The sequence below is a fragment of the Cucurbita pepo genome, chromosome LG06 (assembly GCF_002806865.2).
Source record: "Cucurbita pepo subsp. pepo cultivar mu-cu-16 chromosome LG06, ASM280686v2, whole genome shotgun sequence".
Classification (NCBI taxonomy): Eukaryota; Viridiplantae; Streptophyta; class Magnoliopsida; order Cucurbitales; family Cucurbitaceae; genus Cucurbita; species Cucurbita pepo.
The window spans coordinates 307,777-330,516 of record NC_036643.1 but is presented as its reverse complement, the minus strand read 5'-3'; the positions used below and the strand labels follow the sequence as shown (position 1 = coordinate 330,516).

Sequence of the window (22,740 nt, the reverse complement as noted above, 5' to 3'; positions counted from 1 at the left end):
AAAATGGGCCAATGGGTCAATGGGTGTGCTAAAATGGGCCAATGGGTTAATGGGCCTGTAAAAAATTCTGACCCAATAAGGCAAGGGTAATCAACGCAACTTTTTGCACAGAATTCGGCCTCCGACAATCAACGCAACTCTGTGCACCAAAATTCGTCCTCCGATAATCAACGCAACTTTGTGCACCAAAATTCGGCCTCCGACAATCAATTGGAGTTGGATTCGTGGATCTTCCTTCGTCATTTTCAAGAATGGTCTGTCGGATTTTTTGGTGATCTTATTAAAGGTAGTCTCAGATTGTAAGGTTTTGACATTATCATTTGATTTTTTGCAGATCCGATTCATACTTTTGCAAAATAGGCAGGGCAAGACCCGTCTGGCTAAGTATTACGTTCCTCTTGAGGAATCCGAAAAGCACAAGGTCGAGTACGAGGTATTCTTCCAATTCCCTCGTGAATTTTGTTTCTTAATTCTCAGATTCCAATTCTTTCTTTCCAGGCTAAGTTCTAGGTCTTTTCTTTTGATTCAATTGCAGGTTCATCGATTGGTGGTGAATAGTGATCCCAATTTTTAAATTTTTGTTGAGGTAGAACTTTTTGTTGTCCCAGTTTTTGGGCGGGATTTGTTTCGTTTCAGTTGACATTTTTCAATATTTTCAAAGTTATTTGTTTACTTTTACTTTTGTGGGCTGGGTAATGCTTTCATCTCGTTTTTTTGCAGTTCCGAACACACAAGGTCATCTACAGACAATATGCAGGATTATTTTTCTCCCTCTGTGTAGACAGAACAGACAACTACCTTGAGAGTGTTCGTCTGTTTGTGGAGATTCTTGGGCTTGACTTGAGTTAAGATGCGGAGTGGGGAAGATCAGAACTGACTCATTCAAACTGAAACAGGAAGTTTCCAGGCTCTCTAATTGAATTTTTCTTCTCTATATTTTAAATCAATAATAATAAGAGAACGTACAAAATCTCAACGGTTAGGGTTTGGGCTCCATTTGTGTTGTAGACTTTGTACACAAAATCTCAACTCTTAAGGTTTTGGGCTCCATTTGTGTGAGACAAAGAGTTGGGCCGGTTCGGGTTTCTGAAAGTGGTTAGGGTTTGGGCTTGGGCTTGAGTTGGGCCGGTCCAGGTTTCTGAAAGTGAAAACCCTAGATGTGGTTCAGGTTTCTGAAAGTGTTAGGGTTTGGGCTTGGGCTTGAGTTGGGCCGGTCCAGGTTTCTGAAAGTGAAAACCCTAGATGTGCCTCACAATGATTGATGATCATTGTGATGATTGAGGCCGCTGTGCGTAGACTTTCCTGGACTCTGATATATTATAGACTTTCCTGGACTCTGATATATTATAGACTTTCCTGGACTCTGATATATTATAGACTTTCCTGGACTCTGATATATTATAGACTTTCCTGGACTCTGATATATTATAGACTTTCCTGGACTCTGATATATTATAGACTTTCCTGGACTCTGATATATTATAGACTTTCCTGGACTCTGATATATTATAGACTTTCCTGGACTCTGATATATTATAGACTTTCCTGGACTCTGATATATTATAGACTTTCCTGGACTCTGATATATTATAGACTTTCCTGGACTCTGATATATTATAGACCCTAATATATAAATTTTATACTAAACATATTAAAAATACAATTGTACTGCATTTCTCATTTTATTTTTGCTCTCTTTCTGCCAACTACTTTTTCTCCGTTCCATTTTGATCCCAAACTTTGAAGTAATTATTTGTCTTGAAACTTTTTTAAAACAACCATTTTTATCGGTGCATTATTTCATTCAATATTTTCAAAGTTATTTATTTAATTTGTAATCATGTTTATATATATATATATATAAAATAAATCATTATTTTTTAAAGTTAAAATACTAAAATTAAAATACTAAAAAAGCTACCTAAATAAATAAATAATAATAATAAAAACAACACATAAATTTTGATTTATTCTCATCAAAGAACATATTATCACCAGATGAATATCAAAGGAATTGGACGTTTACACAAAAGTAACCTAAGAGTTGAAGTTATCTTATACGTTGGTTGTACAGGAGAGATTTGATCATTTTCATGTTGGTCTGTCGTCATTCCGTCGTCATTCCGTCAGACCCCAAACCTGAATTCATGATGAAATAAAGAGTAAGATTACCAACTAAACGAAATTATATTAACGATGAGCTAAAGACGAGAAGTTAACAAACCTGTATCTTTCCGCCAGAGGTGCCAACAAAGAGCAATCCTCCATCATCATCTGTAGTTAGGTACGTAATCTTTGTGTGGCTACCATTAGCACTACCTAATTTAACTGAACCAATTTTTGTATATTTTTCTTTCGACAAGACCTCTATAATCATGCCCAATCTCGAGGCTGTAAACAATAAGTCGGTGCTTACAGCCATGTGATGGATGTCAACTCCAGGCGAAAAGGATCCCACCGTTGTCTTGTTCGACAGCGAAAATGTCTTTCACATTCCAAACAAAAACGCAAAAGAAACATTATCACTTCATAATAACCATCACAAGTATTTGATTCAAGGGTTTATTTAATTTTGTTGATTTTGAGTACCTTGCCTGCCGTTCCATCCACTGCTGAACCGGCAGCAAACAGCAGGTCCCCGTGTAAGTGTAAGGAGTAGATATTTTGTTTCCATAACAACTTTCTTACGCCAGCATAGAATGTGCTTGTAGTATGTTTGGTCAAATCCACCTCCTGCCAATTATCAATACAACAATTTTGGTAAACCATATCACTAAAAATTGTCAATCTTCCCAACTCCCCAGATTGATAATATGTTGGGCTTGGTCATTACTGTTTTTTCTCCTTGATTGAAATTTAGAATTCCCTCTAATTCACTAAAAACGTTACTACTTGTGATAATGAAAGTAACCAAAGCAATAGATTTCTAAGATTAGGGGTACCAGTATACAGTCACTAGAGCAACCGCAATAAAGTTTATCTTCTGATAATGCCAGGGACTTGACGTATTTATTGAAATTTATATGCTTGGGAACTCCAGAGAAGTTGTACACCTGTAATATCCAACCCAATAAGTATATTATCTTATCAAGAGGATTGAACTCTATGGATATTGGTTCTTCCAGCTCTAGTAGCCTGAACCGAAGTTACCTTAACGCCAGTCCCTTGAGAAACAAAGCATGCGAAATTGGCGTTGGCTTTCATGTCATAGATTGGCTCCTTCACTTCATGAACTTGAACGCACTGTATTTTTTCACACTTGACGGTCCATACCTGTAAGAGTGGTGTTTTCCGAGAATTAATGGTGGAAGTTTGATCGAAATAAGATTTTCTATCAGATGCAGTGAGAAAAAGGAAGGCCAATATGTCGTTCTCTTAGGGACTAAAATGCAGTAGAAAGAACCGCAGCCATAATCAGATTAGATTGAATCTTGTCCTTTAGTATGTTGATTGATCCGATCACTATTGTTCAAAGAAACCACTACGTAATTTTTCTTTGGAAGAAAACTCGGCATAACATGATCAAAGAAGTTTTACCCGGATTGTTTTGTCTAAGGAACCGCTGTATAATGCGTCGCCCGAAGAGGAAAGACACAGGCATGTTACAGCTTTTGTGTGCTTGCGTGCTTCTTGGATCAACTTCAATACTTTATCTCCAGCATCCCAAACCTAAAAGCAGAATATCGTGTAGGTAGTAAGACAAGATAGTGATTTTACCCACGATCTGAACTGACACTAAGGTGGCACATACGACCCGTCTTGTTCAGATTTTTACCTTGATGGTTCCGTCCGAGTGACTGCTTAAGACCCGCCCATTCAGATGAACCAAGGACAAAACCTCTCCATTTGAGCTGGAATCTAGTGCACCAACTTCCGTATAACTCCAGAGCTCTGTCTAATGGGCAGACGATTAGTAGTAAGCTATGGATCCACTTTTAGTGTGAACTAAGAACAAAACCATTTCCCCAAACCCGACTTACTGCATCAACGGATGGCACGTTCATCAAGGCTTTCATTATATCATTGACCACCAAAGAGCTTCTCCTAAGCTTTCTCAACGTTTTGTTGATGGATCTTGCATGAAGTCCCAGTTCCTCAAGTGCAGCTTCGTAATCAGTAACCAAGTTAGTTCGGTTTCAAAGAAATATACATATTAACTGTCAGAGTTACAAATAAAACCCACCTGGGTCACTAATGAAAGTCTTCAAAACAAGGCATGCTAAAATCTTCTCCTCCAGGCTGTTAGAAGATTGGAGAACGTTTACAAGTTCATCAAGCAAGGACCTGCGAGCAGTCTCTTGTACCCCAGTATCTGGGAGCGTCGAAACCATGTGGCAGAGCCAGGAAACAATGACAAGACAGGACTTTGCCATCTCTAATGATTTACTCTTCAGGCATTCCTTCATAACTTCAAAAATGTACCCTTTTTCATAGTTACAAAGAACAAGTGCTATCCTCTTCTCCCATACGCTGACTGCCTTCTCTTCCTCCTATAGCATGTATATCTATGATTCAGAATCGGAGAGACGTACAGTGAAATAAGTTCCATAGAAATTATAAATTTTAAAAATAGAAACCTCTCTCTCTGATAATTCGTAGTCAGGCTTCCTCAGTCCCTCGGCCTTCATCAAAGCATTGTAAGGCTGATCAAATCCTGCAAGTTTGAGCAACCACGCTTTTGTGTAGGACTTCCCCGAGGAAGTCAATCGCCCAGATAGATATAATGAAGCATCTACAGCTGCAATTTGAGAATTATAGTTGTCCTTTCTTCGAAAGGCTTCAAACAGTGCATCTATAGATTCTTCTCGGTAAATGCTCATTCTTCGTGGTTCAGTCTGACACAAGGAAGATTGTCTATTAGTTTCCATGTGAAAATGATTTTCGCATGCAAGCTGTTAAGGGATCTAGTCAAACCAGGAGATCCAGCTGGAGAAGAAGAGAAGCAATGCCCGGCTGTTGCTCAATTGGAGCCATTTGAAGATATGTAAGAAGTGTATGCATCGTACTGAATGCTCCTTCATCTTTAATTGTCTGCAAAATTTGATTGCATTTTGTCCGTCTGTAATTCCCCAACATGATCAGAAATTGAAATTGAGTTATGATGCGGAATTAACTAGAGGCAGTTATTAGATAAACATGGGATTACGATACATGACAAATACCATACAGGCCATACGAATAATTTGACTCAGGTTTTGGGAGTTGATAATGCTGCTATTTTAATTAAAGAAAACTAGTTTATGGTGAGTGATAGTATTTATATAACAAGCGTTTAATTTTGACCCAAGCCACAAAATGCAGGAGAAAAAAAAAAAAGCAATTTCAAGATCAGTCAGTAGTTGAAGGCTGCTTAGACCTTTTCCCACTTTGTTATAAAAAACAACAGCTTCATTTTTTATTGTTCATTCATGAAACAAGGAGCCCACCATACAGGCAACTTAACTAGAGAAGTAATATTTAAAACTGATTGCACAACAAGAGAAATTTGTTTTCAAGTGAATTAGTATTATACCTGTGCATCTGAACCAGCTCGGACAGAAAAGCCACACACAGGCCTCTATCGTCATCATTTCCAGCATGAAGGAACTCAAGAACTGGAGCAAGCTCAATCTCCCCTACTATTGAGTCCTTGCAACTTTGGTCGACCCGCATACAACATAAAAGTATGGAAAGTATTGGCCTCCTCACTTCTACCCTACCCAAAAACTTGACTAATGCAGGGATTCCTTCAGCAGAGGTAAACCTCTCAGCATTCCTGGACTGGCTAGTTTCATCCCCTCCCATAAAAATCTGTTCGAGCATTGCGATAGCAGCATTTTTTTGGCTCTATTACAAACGGAAGATGATCAAATTCTTCATTTTTCTTCTGGATCATCTGGGCTAGGGAAGGTATAAGGTCATGAGCTGACAACTGAGTAAATGTAGGCCTTAGCAGGCACATAAGAACAGAAGCCTCTGACAACCCACTCGTCAGCAAAGAAGCTAGGCAATCAAAATCAGAATCTAGACTACTAAGGGACTCTCCAACATTTCCATCAGCACAAATAAGCTCCGAAAGAACGTAAATCGAGGTTCTGAGGCCTTCTCTGTCACGGGAATTTAACAGTACTTCCACAAAGCCGTTCACAACAGCCAATTCGGATAAATAAGAATGGACCGCTAAATCACCTTTCGAGTCCTTCCAGAACCCTGCTATAGCGAGCACAGCTGTCTCACATTGTTTCAAGCTTTCGAAATTACAAAGACAAGAGACAAAAGGGTTTAAACTGTTAATGATTTTCTCGACTGTGGCCTGGGATATTACACTGGTCGGCGATGAAGATATTGCTTCTTGCATTAATCTTTTGCCTTTTTGGTTAAGAGACTCGTACGTACTGTTTAGAGGAATGTGAAATGGTCGGCAAGGAGTATATGCCAGAGAATTCGCCATTTTGAAGGAAGAACTGACAGTACTTACGACTGATGTACCAGTCCAAGAACAATCCTGAGCAAGATCAGGATGCTGTTCCTGCCAAGACGTAATCAGTCTTTTCAAGACATAATTCATTTTAGGTATTACAGTTGAAGACAATGGCTGCCGTGTAATGGGGCAAGTTGTATTTCCTCTTTTCAACCATTCCTGAATCGCTTTTCTTTCATAAGTCTGTCCAGTTTCAAGAGTAACAGGCTCACTGAAAATCTGACCTGTTATGGGGCATACGAAATCTTTAGGGGGTCGTACTATATGTGTCACAATCTCAGACGAACGACTTCTGCTTTCCTCCTCAAGTTTATCGATTAAACTGTAGAAAATTTAAGAAGTTTCAAAGTATTTATATTGTGTGAAAATAACAGCTCAAATTAATGGAAAGTGAAATATTGTAATTACCAATTCTCGAAATCTTGGCTACTCACGTCGTTATAGATTGCATTGTGCGTTTGTCTATATCCTCTCCTGTGGCCGTCTTTCTTCAAGTCCAAAATTGAAGAGAAATTGCAATTAAAAGACATATTTTCCAAGCGCAATTGTGCAAAGAGGGAACATGAAACAGAAATCAGAAATGCATCGAAAAGAAGGGTTAAGAACACAAGATTAGTACGAGAGAAACACTCACTTCACCCTCAGGCTCTACTGGACTGAAGCTGTGATCGCTTCCTGTAGCTGGTGATCTGGGGACAGAGGTAGCAACACGTTGCCCGCCGAAGCGACTAGATAACAGTCGCAATGCAGAACGAGATTCATTTTTACACTTCTCATTCGCTGTTGGAGATAAGACTTTCGGTGAAGGGATTGAAGGAGATGAAATTGGAGAAAAAATGGTGGGAGAATGTTTGCAACTCCCCATTTTCGACGTCTCCCCTTTAGGTCCTATTTGCTCATCCTCTGACGTCCTTGTGCTACTAGGTGAGAGTAATTTATGTGTCACGGTATCGCTAAGTTCGTAAGAATCGAAAGGTTCATGATCAGAATCGTTCTCAATCTCCTCTAGTGAATCATTCTAGAAAGATAAATCAAAACAGAGCTTATGTTATTACTGAATTACGAGTATAACCGGCAGAGTTCCTTCTGGCGTATATATTTAGACCTTTCTAGCAATTGAAATGATGAGAAATGAAATTTGAACTCAAGACAAACCTGAGCATACCGCCCTGCAAATTTCTCTGAGCTGTTGGCTGGACTGGAAGTCCCCTTTGGCCTATTTGGAACACAAATATTTGGTTAGAAAAATAAAGTAACAAATTAGAGAGCCATCCTGAGAATTTTGGAATCAAACCTGCTTGCTTCTGTTGCACCATCTTTAGATCTTAGCAAGATGGACGAAAAGCCGGCACTCTTGGGTAAAATAGGTCCAAATTTAATGTAATCGGGAATTGAGCGGCTAACTTCATGAAGAGGAGTCATAGGTGGCTCCGCGATTGGCAACATCGGGGCAACCTTCTTGGTAGAGCTTGAATCAGAATTCATACAGTCCTTGAAGTATTTAGCAAAGAGCCTCGAATTCTCGTCCAAAGATTCTCCATAAAGCTTCTCCAACTTCTGTAATTTCTCCACTTGATCAGGCCTCAGCGAAAATATCAAAGATTCGTTGAAGAATTGATCTACATCAGCTGTGAGGGATAAATCAGAAGAATCAGGAATCACTTCGATCACAAGCCTGTGCCTCTCCTCTGAGTACCACCCAACGATTGAACTCATGTGTGGAAGAAAGAGTTCTTTCCAGAGCTCAGGAGCAAAATCAATGCGTGAAAAGAAGGGATCCACAATAAACATCTCAAGAATATGGAGGACTGAGTTGTGAACATTTCCTCGCAATTTCCAGAGATAAGAAAGATTTAGGTGAGCCCAAGCAGAAAGGTAGAAATTGGGAACTCCAGCAGTTTTCTCGTTAGAGTTTAACAAGGCACACACTTGAAGCATCTTCTCCGCATGGTCAAGCCGTGCAAACTTAGTTTCTATATTGGATGTGTTGAGAGCCTCCTCAAGGGCTTCAATACCCCAATCCAAATTCGCCAGCACTGCTTGATCGGAGTACCTAACCTCTGTATCTTTGTCATGGCTTCCGTCTTCAGCTGCCAATCTCTCGGCACATTGCTCTTTGTGAAGGTTCCTCTGCTCTTTATTGATCAAGCGACCTCGAGTGAAATCATCAATGGTGGCAACCAATAATCTCACAATGTCCTTCTGGTCCATTGCAAACCTATATTCTCCAGCCATCCTTCGCCACAGTTCTCCCCTCCAGTTCGCTCTTTATTAGTGTAAAAAGCTAAGACGTAAAATCATTGCCTCTAATTGCTTTTTCTTCAGTTGCTGAAGATCTATCCGGTGGATAAGCTTACAAACACATTTCAATTCTCAATCGCCATTTCTTTATCTACCAACAATCAAATCAGACGATCAACACCTTGTTACAGTCTACGACGGATATTAGGACAGAATTCTAGTAAACGATGACAGAACAGATGTATCACTGCTAAAGATTACACAAGGTGAAAATATCAACGAAAATTGGTTTCAGAAACAATCGTACATGTGAAGCAATGAACTGAGCTGCAATCAAAGTTGATCCTGGACTTTTCTTCAGCGAAGTAACTTCATTCTGTTGTAAGAATCACTAAGCAAACTACACACGAAGAACTAGAGAGGGAGAGTGATTGCGACGAATTAGGACATAGTTAGACTAAAACAATGACAGAGCAATATCATCGAACGGTTGCATAGAGGGAAAACATCAACAAAATTCAGTTTCAGAACAAGCATTCGGGAGAAGCAGTGAACTGACCTACGATGGAAATCGAAGTTGATCCAGGACTTGTCTTCATCGAAGCAACTTCGTTGCCGTGAGCATCACTCGCCAAATGATTGATGGGCGGCAGCTGGATGGGGGAAGATTTAGCTGCCGGCCTCGGTTCTGAGAGAGATAATCAAACCGAAGACTTGCAATCATTTCTTAATTAATAGCTATCGCTTTTAGCATGAGAATTAAAAATTAATAAGGAATTGGAACCGTCGTTTAGCGATTATGAAAAGGGAATGCATCATCGCCGTTTAGGTTCAAGAAGGATTGGAACTATCTAAGCCACATCCTATTTCCAACTTTTATTAACTGTCTTCAAATTTTCCAAATGACCAAAACGCCCAGCTTTTGGCGGGAAATTTACCGACCCTACAGTTGTGGACCCATAACTGATTTTGTTTCTGTTTTTAGTTTTAAATTTTTAAGGCAAAAAAAATTGTTTTATCATAATTTTTTTTAAAAAAAATCAAAATTTGACGAGGTTTGGTAATAATACCAAAGCCAAGATAATGCTAATTGTTTGGTTCACGTTGACTTTTTCAGTTCAATTGTTGACTTTATTATGATAAATTTTTATAATATTAATGATAATAAACAGGTCTTGCAGCTCAAATCTTCCTACCGATTGTAATTAAAAAAAATAAGTAACGGTCTTTAAAAAATTAATAATAAATAAATGATAAATAAACGAAGAATAAATATGTAAATCAACTAGATTAATCTGGGCCAATGGATCTGGGCCGATGAATCTGGGCCGAACCCGCCTTCATCCATTTATGGTGCCGGTAAAACCAGCGCCGCGGACTGAAGCGCGTCAACCATGGGTCATATGGTTCGGGCTCTCCGGCACTGGCCGATGTTGCAGAATCACTGTTTCGGTTGCACCGTACATCATTTTCTCTCATCTCCGCCGTGGGTGGCCAAAAGAATCGACTCTCGTCGACTAACTTTAGCTACCGTTCATTCTGCTCGTCGCGAAGTCCAATATGGATCGAAAGGTCTCAGATTATCCAAAGCTCAAGCTCCGGCCGAATTCCAAGAAGATGAGAGCGTTGATGAGGACTTGGATGTTAGAAAGAGCCGGAACCAGCTTAAACGGGAAGCTCGACGAGCCGTCCAATGGGGCATGGATCTCGCGGCCTTCTCCACTCCTCAAATTAAACGCATCCTTAGGTAAACATATCCTCTCATAACATTATCCGGCGACTTCTTATTCTTGTATAATGTTTATCACTGATAATCTTCGGGAGATGGTAATGGAGTTTGAGTTTCCAAGTTTAGTGAGACTAATGCGAGATTTCTTTTACTTGTCCGGGGTGATAGAGTGGCGTCCCTCGAGAAAGATGTCTTCGATGCAATAATGCTTGTGAAGGTGATTCTTCTAGTGCTTGAATTTTGTGGTTAGTCGTATCCTTTGGCAGTATGGCAACGCATGAACTTTTTATGTAGCTAAGGTGTTTGATTTTTTGACGCAGAGGCTTGGGCGTGATGTCAGAGAAGGAAAACGAAGGCAGTTTAGTTACATTGGTAAGCTGATATTTGATATTTCATTCTTTGTAAAATGTGCATTTCGGCCATTCGTGTTAGTAGTTAGAACTAATAAAAATCACGACTCTCCACAATTGTATAATATTATCTACTTTGAGCCCAAGCTTTCATGGTTTTGCTTTTTGTTTTCCAAAAGGCCTCGTACCAATGGAGATAGTGTTCCTTATTTATAACTCATGATCTTCCTCTTAATTAGCTAACGTGAGACTACTTCTTTCAATAATCCTCAACAATCCTCCCATCGAACAAAGTAGACCATAAAACCTCTTCTTAGGCTTGTAGACCCCTTGATCAGTCTCCCCTTAATCGAGGTTCGACTCCTTTCTCTAGCGCCCTCGAACAAAATACACCCTTTGTTTGACACTTGAGTCACTTTTGACTACACCTTCGAGGCTCACAACTTCTTTGTTCGACATTTGAGGATTCTATTGACATGGCTAAGTTAGGGCATGACTATGATATCATGTTAGAAATCACGACTCTCCACAATAGTATGATATTGTTCACTTTGAGCATAAGCTCTCATGGCTTTGCTTTTTGTTTCCCAAAAGGTCTCATACCAATGGAGATAGTGTTTCTTACTTATAAACCCATAATCTTTCTCTTAATTAGCCAATGTGGGACCACTTCTTTCGATATTCTAATGTAAGAATATTAAACTTGGATCACCATGACGTGATGGTTTATCAAGAACAATTGAAGAAGAAATATAAACTTGCTGTCTATGTGATCCTTGATAAACGTATGAGACCGAGATCCTGTAAAATGTAAGGCACAAAATCGCACTTTAAGAGAACCGTCTTCTCAAATTTGAAATGGAGGGCCTTGAAATGACCATAACTCTGGTTAGGGTATTGGGGTCATTGTTCTAAGCAGCACGGACTTGGGACACAAACATGTCATGATGCAGATATGATGATATGTCAATTTCTACAGAAGTAGAACACAAACACGTTGGGGACATGTTTTTTAGAATATATGTGTGTATAATTGATACATTAATACTTCTTTATCTAAGGAAGTGTAAATTTATTTTTCCAAAGCATTCGTATTCTGTGGCTCTGATAAATTGGCTTAATTTGCTATAGGAAAACTGCTGAGGGATGTTCAACCTGAATTAATGGACAGTTTAATACAGGCCACAAAAGACGGTGACCATACCATGCTGCAGACATTGTCTGGTTCGGTAGCAGTTGACGATGATGAAGATACAGACTCTGAATATGAGGAGGAGGAAGAAAAGGTATTTTATGTCCTGGTTCTTTTACACATTACCGCTTCTTTTACATACCAAATTGTTATAATTTTTGTAGTTTATTTGTCTTGCTGACCTTTTCTAAGACTATACTACAGCAATGGAACCGAATGAAATGTAAAAACTACACTTAGAAATTAGAGCCAGCGAGTATGGCTACTGTTGCTTTATTAGGATTTAACTTTGATTAATATACAGGAACTTGTCAANTTTTTTGTGATGAGTAAAAACCTATGTTTCTGGACTCAATTGAAGTGAAGGGGCATTATGTTCATAAATGTCATTTTATACCATGTTCATTTTAATTTTAGAAGTTTTTCTTCCCCTTTCCCTCCATATCTTTCTTAATTAGGGTCCGCATGTGGACATTGCTACAAGATGGCTTGATGGGTTAGTCAGTAAGGACAAGAACGTTACAAATGAAATTTATTCGCTACAAACTGTTGAATTTGACCGTCAGGTACTTGACTTACTACATCCCTACTTTTTTTCTCTTCTTTTCTTTTCATGTCAATGGTGTGCCACCCTTACCCATTTTTGTAACGTTCTAAGTTGTTTAAGATTTTGTGTGTGTGTGTGTGAGAGAGAGATAATAAACATTAAGAGAAAATGTCAAAAAGAGGTGAAAACCCCTATCCAAGGGAAATTAACAGAAAAAAAAAAAAAAAACACTTCCACTGGACTATAATTGTAGAAAAGCTATAGCTCTGAAAATATGAAGAAAATGTACACTAAGTGAGAGCCAAAAAAAAGGATCGAACCATGGAAGAAAAATAAAAGTTATTTAAGATAGTTGCAAACAAAAGAGGGCCTTTGTATGCTTCTAGCTGAAAAAGTTATAATCAGGCCTGCCTTGTCAACTATCAATTACCCAAGAACAATAGGACAAAGATTTTCGGAACAATTACAACTTGAAGCTTTTATTAGCTAAGTTAGATATTCTATTCCCATGCGATTCTGACTAGCATGAAAATCATCAACAGGAGCTGCGGAGACTTGTCCGAAAAGTGCACATGGTTGAAGAACGCAAGGCGGCAACTGAAGAGAATGAGGATGAAGTCAATGTGGCAATAACAACCGCTAGAAAGCCCCTTGCTCGTTTTCTTTGTAGAATGGCGAAACAACTGCCCCCTTATGAACTCTAGTAAAAATTTATTTTTGCACTATATTAACTTCGCATTCTTTCTTATGCACACATATTTGTTTTTTATAACCTTGCAGACTGTTAATTCTCACTTCCAACACATTTTTTTCTTTTCCTTCTCACCTTCTTTCAACTCTGCTTGATCAAGTTGTTGAGTGCTAACTAGGCTCTTAGAGACTGTTAACCAGGCTATGTCTAATATGCATCTCGAGGTCTTTCTTGATCCTTTTCCTGTCCATGTCCAGCACTCTTCTCTGTAGGAATGCCTTTTAATAGTGGGGGAATTTATTATAGAGCCCAGATCTGAAAGGGAGGGTTAGAAAAGATGGAAGCATAAATGAAGTTGTTAGGAAAGCAACAACAGCTAGCTTACATTTAGGGATGGTCATGATATTGTTCAAAAATGGGGTCTTGAGGCCTTTTCTGCATCAACTTCTGCCTTAAAAATTGTAATTTCTGGTCTGTAATGGAAGATTAGTATTGAATGACGCCATTCCTCTTTAATGGCATTTACGCGCTGATTGAACAATGGTTGGAGGTGAGTGACGTAGGCTCCCACATCAATACCTCCAACCAAGACCTTCGGTTGATGTGGGTTTGAACACTGAGAAAGGAAGGGGCGTTGAGAGTTGGAATGTTCCCCGGTAGTTGGTCGGTTTGAGACCATTGATTTGCTTAAGGAATCAAATTTGATTTTGGAAATGGGAAGTTGTATCCAACTTGAAATATTGTCAGCTTTGGTAAACAAACTGAAGAACCAAATGGGAAAAAGGCTCAGTTGGCAGCTACGTGGAACCATAGTCAGCGACCCCACGTTTCTTGCAATAAAAACGTGGCCCAATCAAACCAGTAACCAAAGATCACCTTTTCTCTGTGTTTTTTCTAAGCGTATGGTTCTTTTTAATTTACTGATTAATCTTAATTACCTATTTAAATATTAGATTTTTTTTTCTTTTTAATTGTAGCATGGTCTACAAAATATGGATTTGTGATATTTGATAATTACAAATTGACTTTGATATAATTTTATTTGTCCTTTATCAAATTATTGGCTAAATCATGCCAACTTATCTGAATTTATTAAATCAAGTGTCATGTCTAGTAGTCTATTAAATTATATGTATTAGAGAGAAATTTTAATATATATATATATATATATTTAGTGGAAGAAATGTTGAGTATGAATTAGATAAATACCCAAATTTTATATATTGATAGCATAATTTGCAATTCTTAAAAGCAAGAAATCATTTGGTTAATTTTTTTATTTAAATAAATAAATAAAATATTGACCATGGGCCCAGGCCCACTAAGCATGAGGCTAGAATGGTCCGTTTACCTTCCGTTGGTGTCTATAAATACGCCATTCATCCGTTCCTTAGAGAGCTCACCTAAATCTCTCTGTTTCTCATCCCCGACGAAACTAAACAATTCTCTTCAACTTCTTTCTCATCTTCTCGTCTCTTCATTTGACTCTTGCGTTCTAACCCTTTAATGGGAACACAAATTTGGTTCATATTATATCTTCTGACCATCCAAATTTCAATATCTGGTAGCTTTACATTTTCAGTTTCTTTTGAAATCCATATTTAGTGTTCATGTTCTGAATCTTATGTTTAAGTATGAAATTGCAGGAGTATTATCCACCACTTTCAGCATAGTAAATAAATGTGAGTACACAGTTTGGCCGGGAATTCTCTCCAACGCCGGAGTTCCACCACTTCCCGCCACCGGCTTCGTCCTCGCTGCTGGCGACTCCAAAACAATCTCTGCTCCGGGGTCATGGGGGGGCCGATTCTGGGGCCGGACCCACTGTTCACAAGACTCCAATGGAAAATTCTCTTGCCTCACTGGTGACTGCGGCTCCGACAAGGTCGAGTGCGGCGGGAACGGCGCGAAGCCGCCAGCTACTCTGGCGGAGTTCACCCTCGATGGCGCTGGCGGCCTTGACTTCTTCGATGTGAGTTTGGTCGATGGTTACAATATTCCTATGCTGGTTGTCCCGCAGGGCGGCACCGGCGAGAAATGTGTAAGCACGGGGTGCGTTGTGGATTTGAACGGCGCGTGTCCTCAAGAGCTCAAGGTTTTCAGCGTGGACGGCGGAGAGAACGTCGCGTGTAAAAGCGCGTGTGAAGCTTTCAACGAACCGCAGTACTGTTGCAGTGGCGAGTACGCGACACCCGATACTTGCAAACCCTCTGCGTACTCGCAGGTGTTCAAAAGCGCGTGTCCACGCGCTTACAGCTACGCTTACGACGACAAAACCAGCACGTTTACATGTGCCGACGCCGATTATATCATCACATTCTGCCCTTCACCCAACACAAGGTAAATTTACAAAATTCTCCCTTTTGACTTTATACCTCGCCTTCTTTTTCGTTCCAACGTTAGAGGGCATTTTCGTACATTAGAAGTTTTCATAATTTCCAGTCAGCGGGAATCACGTGCTTAATACTTATGCCATATAGGATTTGGAAGGGTATTTTAGTAATTTAATCCTTCATCGACCGACTCTTTAGCCGACATGTTTCCAGGCGGGACGTGGGGCGGCGGCGACGCCGTCGAATCAACGATTGAGTTTTTGTTGATCGTGCCGCGGAATAATAGAGATTTTTCACGTGGAGTCTGTTTTTTTAGCTCAACGGCTTAAATAACGTAACACGAGGTGTTGTAATTTGGCACGATTTTCTAGCTGTGTACAATTACGCAACGGTCAAATAATCTGCCTAACGGTCCACTGACAATCTGACACGTTTCACTTGATTAACACTATTGCTTTTTTTTTATCTGAATGTATCAGTCACCGACAAATTTCATTTCTTTTGTGAGTGCAGTCAGAAATCAACGGAAGGTCACAACACAAGCACGCCGGCAATTAATGGCGGCAACGACACTATGGTTTACGAAGGGGCTGGATATGATCTAAGCGGCGCGTCGAGAACAACGATCCGCGGTATACTGGGGGTAGCCATTGCCACGGTGTCCATTCTTCAATCTCGGCAGCTCTTTTGACCCGACCCGCTTTCTTTCGTAGTTGGGTTGTAGTAGTAAGAGGCCCATTACCTTTTTAAAGAAGAGTTCGGCCCATTTTTGCCTGGAGAGCATCGTGTCACATGTGGAGCCCACAGCGTGTTTCATTCATTAGAAAATGCATGATGGGCCAAGTGGGGGTAGGCCGGGGGCCAGGTGATGCAGACGCGTGTCACAATTGAAAAGCTAACCAATCCGCCGTCTGATAGGCGTAAGCTGAAAGGGAAGACTAGGGATTTAAATATTTAAGAATTCTTTCCAAGGATTTTACGATACGTCAATTCTTTCTAATAAGATGGATGAATTCATTTGTTGGTATTGGGGGAAGAACTCAATAATATGCTTATGTCACAATCTAATATTGCTGTAAAAACGATATTGATGATTCCAAATGGGTCATATCACTAAGTTATTTTAATATCGAGTTGATTATATTTATTATATGGTTAAGTGGTTTAGGCTTTTAGAATACGAACACTTGTTAAATAACACAAAATCAAATATGTTGGAATAAAAATAAAATAACTCTACCTTTAGATAAAATGGTAAAGACCCTAATGCTAAAATTCTGTGATATGTATGGAATATAGAATACACGACTACACGTACCAAAGCCGCATTCTTTTCTTTTTTTTCTTTTTTGCAATGGCCTTCCTATGAAAAAACACCATAAAGATAATAATAATAAGGAACAAAAAGAAAAGGAAAATATATGAGAACCCCAAGAAAGGAAACAAAGAAAAAAAAAAACCCTAGATTTCCCTCAACAATTAACTCGCGAATCATATAACAGCACAATTTACCCAGCTTTATTTAGTCATGAATGAAACCACCCCCCACCACCACCACCACCATGGCGAAGGGGTTCAGCCTCCTCGGATGAATCATTCTCTGACAGTGATCATCAGTATACTTCTGTGAATTAACGAAAGGGTCCAACTCCAAAAGTGAGAAAAAGTTGATGAGCGGAAGGATTACTGTTTCCATGGAGGCTGGTGATGTTTATAGCTTAGCATATACCCTTCCCACCCACCATCAGGGCAATCTGGTTCTTTCCTTTTCGCACCAACTCCAGAACTTGAGGGTGGTTGTCTCAACTGCTCTTCCACAGTTCGGAAATGGCCTGGGAGTAGAAACTGCTTTAAACCCCCAGAATCACTTAATCCAGAATTCAAATCAAATTTAGGACGCGAATGAGCTAAACCGTTGGGAGTCAGCTGTGGATCCGTCATGCCCATGACAAACGGTGGGTGAGAGTAAGAGGAAGGCGGAACAGCTGACATAGGGCCCATAATTTGAGGCATAACAGCAGCTCCTCTTGAATCAACCATGTAAGGAATTGAACCGCTAGGTTCGTACATGGTTGAGAATGAAATGGTTGGCGGCCCTGGAGTCAATCCATTGTATCCAATAAAAGGAGTCTGGTGGTAAGAAGCCGCAGAGCTCATTCCTAGTATATCGCCTGTTCTTGTCAAAGTAGCACCCATTCCAGCAGGCTCAACACTTCTGCCGTTTGGCAACGGTGAAGCATGAAAAGGAAAATCTTTTCTATTAACTGCCACCCTTTTACCCATAATGGAAATAACAGAAGCATCCGAATTTGGGCGTCCATAAGCACTTGCATTTTGACAATACTTACCAGGGCCTTGATCAGGAGCATCACCTTGAACACATGGCCTATCATTCAAATCAATATTCCTTACCAAAGGTTGCATCGATGACGAAGAACAGGCAGGAGAAGCACTGTAGCTATTCTGGATGTTAACGAGTCCCTCCATTCTCAAATCTGATGATGGAGCATCAACATCCTCGCCTACGCAGTTAAGGTCCAGCTTTAGTCCCCCAGATCTTCGTTGTCCACTTTCAACTAAAAACTCTCCAGATTGAGGGAAAGATGATCCCAGGTTTTGTTTCCTCGTTTCTTCTCCAGTCTCAGCCACATTCAAATCAATGTCAAGAAAATCCTGTCTCTGCTTTGAACTATCAGAATTTCCCCCACTAGAAAGTGTTCTATCACTATCAGGAACTTTACGTGGGGAAGCAGGCCGGAAAGCACTAGTGGCTGCAGAGCCTCTCCATCCAAGCACCCCTTCAAACTGCAAAGGTGTTAGAGGCAATCCAGATGAAGCAGCTGGTCTAGAAACAGAGGTAACAGATACCGGTAAAGATACTGGAGTTGCTAACTGCTCGGCATCATCATTAAATACATCTTGATTTAGATCAAATTCACAAAATCCTTTTTCTGTACTCGCATCTACCCCTCGAGCTGCTTCGCTGACCAAGGAGGATTCCCTTTCATTTAAATTTTCTGGTTGAGTATCTAAATTATCTGGATGGGTTAAGCATGTCTCCGCATCAGAATATGATTCAGCAACATTACTTTTTGCAGACTGGACCTCCCTTGCTTGGAGGTCAGCCGGAAGGTCCTGTTTGTCAGCCATGGTGTCTAGTTTTCCCAACTGCCTGATTCCACCATCAGAAACTTTATCAGAAGAAGAGCTGCAGGATGGCTCTCGATAATCCACCACTTCTCTTTCTACTTCTTGAGCTACTTGCCGAGCAACCTCCAGAGCATCAACTATACCATACTCAAGTTCCATATCTGACCTATTATCAATAATATTTGAAGTTCTGGGATTTGATTTCTGTTTCGAAAATTCAAAATTAATCATTCCACCGTCATCTTCCTTTCTCCTACATTGTCTGCCTCCATTGACTTGACCAAAGTTTTCCATCCTCGAAAAAGAAGCCCCACGATCCTCAAGTTTTCCTATTAGACTCCCATTCATAGACAAACCCCGCAGAGTATTTCGATAGCACTCAGCATCTAGGCCTGCAGATTTGAACACAGGCATGCTAGCATAATTTGTCTTTCTATCAGATATCCCACTTCCTGAATCTAATGTGGAAACTTTCTCACTATCTAGACTAGAACTGCATTGACGGACACCAGCATTGGCAAGATCATCATTATCTTGTTGAGCTGGAGCTTCTTCAGCAGGCTCTTCACCATTTGCAACATCAAAACCTTCCAAAACAGTTCCGGGAACCTGCAAGGAGGAATGTGAACAATTATCTGATTTCTCTATCACACATGACCTACCAGAAGAGCCATCAATCTTGTTCACTTGGTTTTCAAGCTCCGGCAACTCATTCAACTTCTTTGAACCATCCAACTGTTCATTACCACAGCCTTCCCTTGCAGCTGGAAAGCTACAAGCCACACTAGCTGAACTTCCTCCTCCAACAGAACATAGAGATGTTTCATCCTTCTTCAAAGCATCCTCACCAGCAGAGTTTGTTGTTAAATCTGGAGATATATCTTTCACAACTGAATTTCCAGAAACTGAATGAGACTCGATCTCGTTTCTTGGAGATTGAACCTTGTTTCTTGGAGATTGAACTTTTGAATCTTCAACCTTATCTGAGTGAAGAGCATCAGAGTTTCCGGGGGACAATATCTTGTCCCTGACAGGTTCTGTTGCTTGTTTTCCATCATTGGATAATTCTCTTGAAACAGATGCACCTGAAGCAGATGACGTTCCTGCTCCAGGAGCAAGATTTGAATCTTCATCAAAACGTACACCACGATTTTCTGCATCATGGAGTAAATCTTTATCATTTATCTCCTGCATCCACCTGTCAAGAAGTACACTCAATTCATTCCCAAACCTAGATTTTCCATTGTCAGTAGTTTCATGCAGGCCCTTAACAGTAAACAAAATTCCAGAAGAAATAGATTTCTCAGCAGTTATATGTAGCTTTTTAAGTGCTTGCAACAGAACAATGATAGATTCTTCCACGGTGCTATCATTTGAATCGTTACTAAATTTTTGAGCATCCTTAAGCCATCTTTGAATGAAGCTCAGTCCATCTAATTGGATAAAAAGATCGAGACAATCTTTATTCTCCGTAGCTGCAATAGCACCTGCAACAGCAGCCCAGTGCCTGGTTGCATCGCTGACATTCTTAACAAAACAATCCTTCTCCTTTTGCATAACATTGATCAACTCCTCAACTCTGCATGGGGCTGTAAGCCCATTTTTTATTTCAGTCAAGGTGAAGAAGTCTTCAAGTGTCATCATGCTTCATACACCATCCTTGAGAGCATGAAAAGTGAAAGCCTTTTCATCCATCTAGCAGACGAACAGATCAAATTATAAAACACTGCAAATAAAGAAAAAATGTGTCAATCAAGAGAGATTCCTAAAACTAGGGAAAATATGCATGCAAAATTAAAACTGATATTGTTGCACATTTGTCATCAAATGATTTATGAAGTGACAGTTACCTAAGAAGCACAAACACATTAGTTTTGTTAATGTATTCGAGTCCGACATCTGACCCTAGGACATTCTAACACTTGTTGGACATGTATCAGACACTTTTAGTGCAATAATAGCCATCAGTTGTACAAAGTCAAAGTAGGTCCAAAACTTGTAGTACATGCATCGAATACTTGTTAAGTATACTAAATAGATGCATATGTGACCAAAGTAATATTTGATAGTGAAATACATCAACAAAATTTTTAAACATGTAAATGCATAAACTTGTTCACTTTGAATTTCCTTCATGTATGAAACTGATATATTTTTTTAATTAGAAAAAATGATATATATATATATATGTGTGTGTGTGTGTGTGTGTGTCTTTTCCATGTTCATGCCCTAGATTTTAAAAATGACGTGTTGTTGTGCCAGTGTCTTTTCCGTATGTGTGTCTTGAACCCGTGTCCGTGATTAGATAGTTACAAATGTTACACCATGCACAAAGAAGCAGCAAAAAATGGTTACATGTTATCACACGAGAAAAGTGTGTGAAAAGATGGGGGTGGGAGGCAGGGCAACGTTCAAATAGGCATGTCAACTAAATATAGTATTGTTCTACACAACAAAAATACAATATCCCAATTATAAAAGGCCTGAAATGAAGCCTTGACTATGACACGAGAAACCAACCCAATAAGTTAAAATATGTTATGTTTACACCTGAGATAAAGTACACTGAGAAAAGTGTTTGAAGCCATGTATGGCAAACATAAGTAAGCTCAAAAAGAGCATGGCAGATATAATCATCAATCATACCAAAAAATATATACACAGGCAGGCAGTTCACAGAAGACTTGACATGAAATTTGGTAACATAACAAAACTGAACATCCATAGCCAAAAATCTAAATAAAAATAATCGCATCTCAATCCTGTAGCTATGCTAATCAGTTATAGTTTAAAATTAATCAAGAAATAAACATATAGATCAACTGTAAGAATTAAACATAAATAGTGTCTTTAATTGAACTTGCACCAAAAAACCCTTGATGTTAGAACTTCCAGAGCATTCAGCAAATAACAAGTATGGCATAATCAAACAGGCAACGTCCATATCGATTAGAGACCCTGAGAGATGTACGCAGAAACTACAACAGGACAATATTTGATCTATATCACTCTGAAAACACATTGGCTAATGGACTTCGATTATAAGAGTAACGGTGAGAAAGCCTATTTGACTATTGTAGGAATTTTCAACATATTCACCAAAATATGGATGATGACGAGCAAGAACTTCGTCCATGTTCAACTTTCCAAAAGGAAAAATTAAACACGATGTGCCATTGAATAACGATTGGAAAACAGCCCACCACTGTTATGGTGAGTCCAACAGCCGATTACCTACAAATTTAGAGCAGTTCCCAGTGCTACAACCAAGGGCAGAAGCTACTTTAAAAGACCCGCTAAGGAGGGAAAATAATAATCGATATTCGCTAAATCATGGTTTTAGCTATTGAAATTGCAAGATCATCCAGCTACAAATATAACCCAATGGTTAAGACGACAATAATTCTTAATAACAGCCAGAGCCAAGTAAGCAGCTCGTCCGTATCCCCAGAAAAAGCCAAAGGAGATATAAAAACAAGCACCACCTACGGAAGTATCTCCGAATCAGATGATAGGTTAGAACACAGAGAAAATGGAAATTATCAAACGAGGTCGCCCTGCTTTACGGCCTTTAAACGAAGAACCGGCATGGAGGAAAATGAAATGCAAATTTCAATGGGTGATTGTGAAAATCAATGCGCAGACATGTAGTATGATATAAAATGAAAAAGGAATTAAGAATGAGCAAATAAAAATGCAAGGAGGCAACAGTATGAGTGTCTTGCCTTGACAACAGAGCGGTAAACCCTAGCTTCAGATTCGACCAGAAACAGAAGCTCCAAACACTCGTCCTTCTCCGAAATTCTCTCTCTGGTTGATGAATGAGGAATTTCTCTCTCTAGAACTTCCCTTTCTTTCTTTCTTTCTCTTTTCCGTTTTCACAAAACCCTCGTTTTGTCGTCTGTGAAACCTTCCCCCACATCGAGCGAGAGAGATAGAGAGAGATAGAGAGAGAGAGAGAGAGAGAGAGAGAGAGAGAGAGAGAGAGAGAATAAACGAAAGCGTTGCTCTTCTCTCTCCTTTGCCTCGAATCGTGATTTCTACATT

General features: G+C 39.6%; 4 protein-coding genes and 1 pseudogene across 4 annotated transcripts; 3 read left to right on the top strand and 2 right to left on the bottom strand.

Moving 5' to 3' along the window:
* The first annotated feature begins 3 nt into the window (after positions 1–3).
* On the top strand, positions 4–1,652 carry LOC111797364 (annotated as a pseudogene).
* A 295-nt stretch (positions 1,653–1,947) lies between these two features.
* LOC111797458 (putative E3 ubiquitin-protein ligase LIN-1) lies at positions 1,948–9,368 on the bottom strand. Its single transcript, XM_023680452.1, is given in 19 exon segments — positions 1,948–2,139; positions 2,225–2,485; positions 2,590–2,733; positions 2,943–3,053; positions 3,151–3,273; positions 3,538–3,669; positions 3,776–3,895; positions 3,981–4,105; positions 4,184–4,490; positions 4,578–4,835; positions 4,915–5,059; positions 5,513–5,820; positions 5,822–6,782; positions 6,869–6,948; positions 7,095–7,478; positions 7,616–7,676; positions 7,755–8,852; positions 9,009–9,115; positions 9,261–9,368. Coding segments are annotated over 17 exon segments (4,482 nt in total). The 5' UTR covers positions 8,696–8,852; positions 9,009–9,115; positions 9,261–9,368; the 3' UTR covers positions 1,948–2,118.
* Positions 9,369–10,057: 689 nt separating this feature from the next.
* LOC111796585 (UPF0307 protein PMI3641) lies at positions 10,058–13,344 on the top strand. The gene is made up of 6 exons (XM_023679273.1): positions 10,058–10,448; positions 10,599–10,647; positions 10,751–10,802; positions 11,912–12,066; positions 12,431–12,538; positions 13,062–13,344. Exons 1-6 carry the CDS (start codon positions 10,096–10,098, stop codon positions 13,221–13,223), a joined length of 879 nt encoding a protein of 292 aa, XP_023535041.1. The 5' UTR covers positions 10,058–10,095; the 3' UTR covers positions 13,224–13,344.
* Positions 13,345–14,627: 1,283 nt separating this feature from the next.
* LOC111797323 (thaumatin-like protein 1b) lies at positions 14,628–16,570 on the top strand. The gene is made up of 3 exons (XM_023680302.1): positions 14,628–14,774; positions 14,857–15,550; positions 16,057–16,570. Exons 1-3 carry the CDS (start codon positions 14,717–14,719, stop codon positions 16,232–16,234), a joined length of 930 nt encoding a protein of 309 aa, XP_023536070.1. The 5' UTR covers positions 14,628–14,716; the 3' UTR covers positions 16,235–16,570.
* Positions 16,571–16,763: 193 nt separating this feature from the next.
* Positions 16,764–22,679, bottom strand: LOC111797017. The gene is made up of 2 exons (XM_023679865.1): positions 22,419–22,679; positions 16,764–20,419 (listed from the first exon to the last, which is right to left on the bottom strand). Exon 2 carries the CDS (start codon positions 20,335–20,337, stop codon positions 17,227–17,229), a length of 3,111 nt encoding a protein of 1,036 aa, XP_023535633.1. The 5' UTR covers positions 20,338–20,419; positions 22,419–22,679; the 3' UTR covers positions 16,764–17,226.
* Between the last annotated feature and the right edge of the window lie 61 nt (positions 22,680–22,740).

What these genes read in the sequence shown, in the direction of transcription:
- LOC111796585 (XM_023679273.1), top strand. Translation starts at nt 10,096, where the DNA reads ATGGGTCATATGGTTCGGGCTCTCCGGCACTGGCCGATGTTGCAGAAT. An exon ending in ATGCAATAATGCTTGTGAAG is followed by an intron (nt 10,648 to 10,750) that starts GTGATTCTTCTA and finishes TTTTTGACGCAG; the next exon opens with AGGCTTGGGCGTGATGTCAG. An exon ending in CTGTTGAATTTGACCGTCAG is followed by an intron (nt 12,539 to 13,061) that starts GTACTTGACTTA and finishes AATCATCAACAG; the next exon opens with GAGCTGCGGAGACTTGTCCG.
- LOC111797323 (XM_023680302.1), top strand. Translation starts at nt 14,717, where the DNA reads ATGGGAACACAAATTTGGTTCATATTATATCTTCTGACCATCCAAATT. An exon ending in CATCCAAATTTCAATATCTG is followed by an intron (nt 14,775 to 14,856) that starts GTAGCTTTACAT and finishes ATGAAATTGCAG; the next exon opens with GAGTATTATCCACCACTTTC. An exon ending in TGCCCTTCACCCAACACAAG is followed by an intron (nt 15,551 to 16,056) that starts GTAAATTTACAA and finishes TTGTGAGTGCAG; the next exon opens with TCAGAAATCAACGGAAGGTC.
- LOC111797017 (XM_023679865.1), bottom strand. Translation starts at nt 20,337, where the DNA reads ATGATGACACTTGAAGACTTCTTCACCTTGACTGAAATAAAAAATGGG.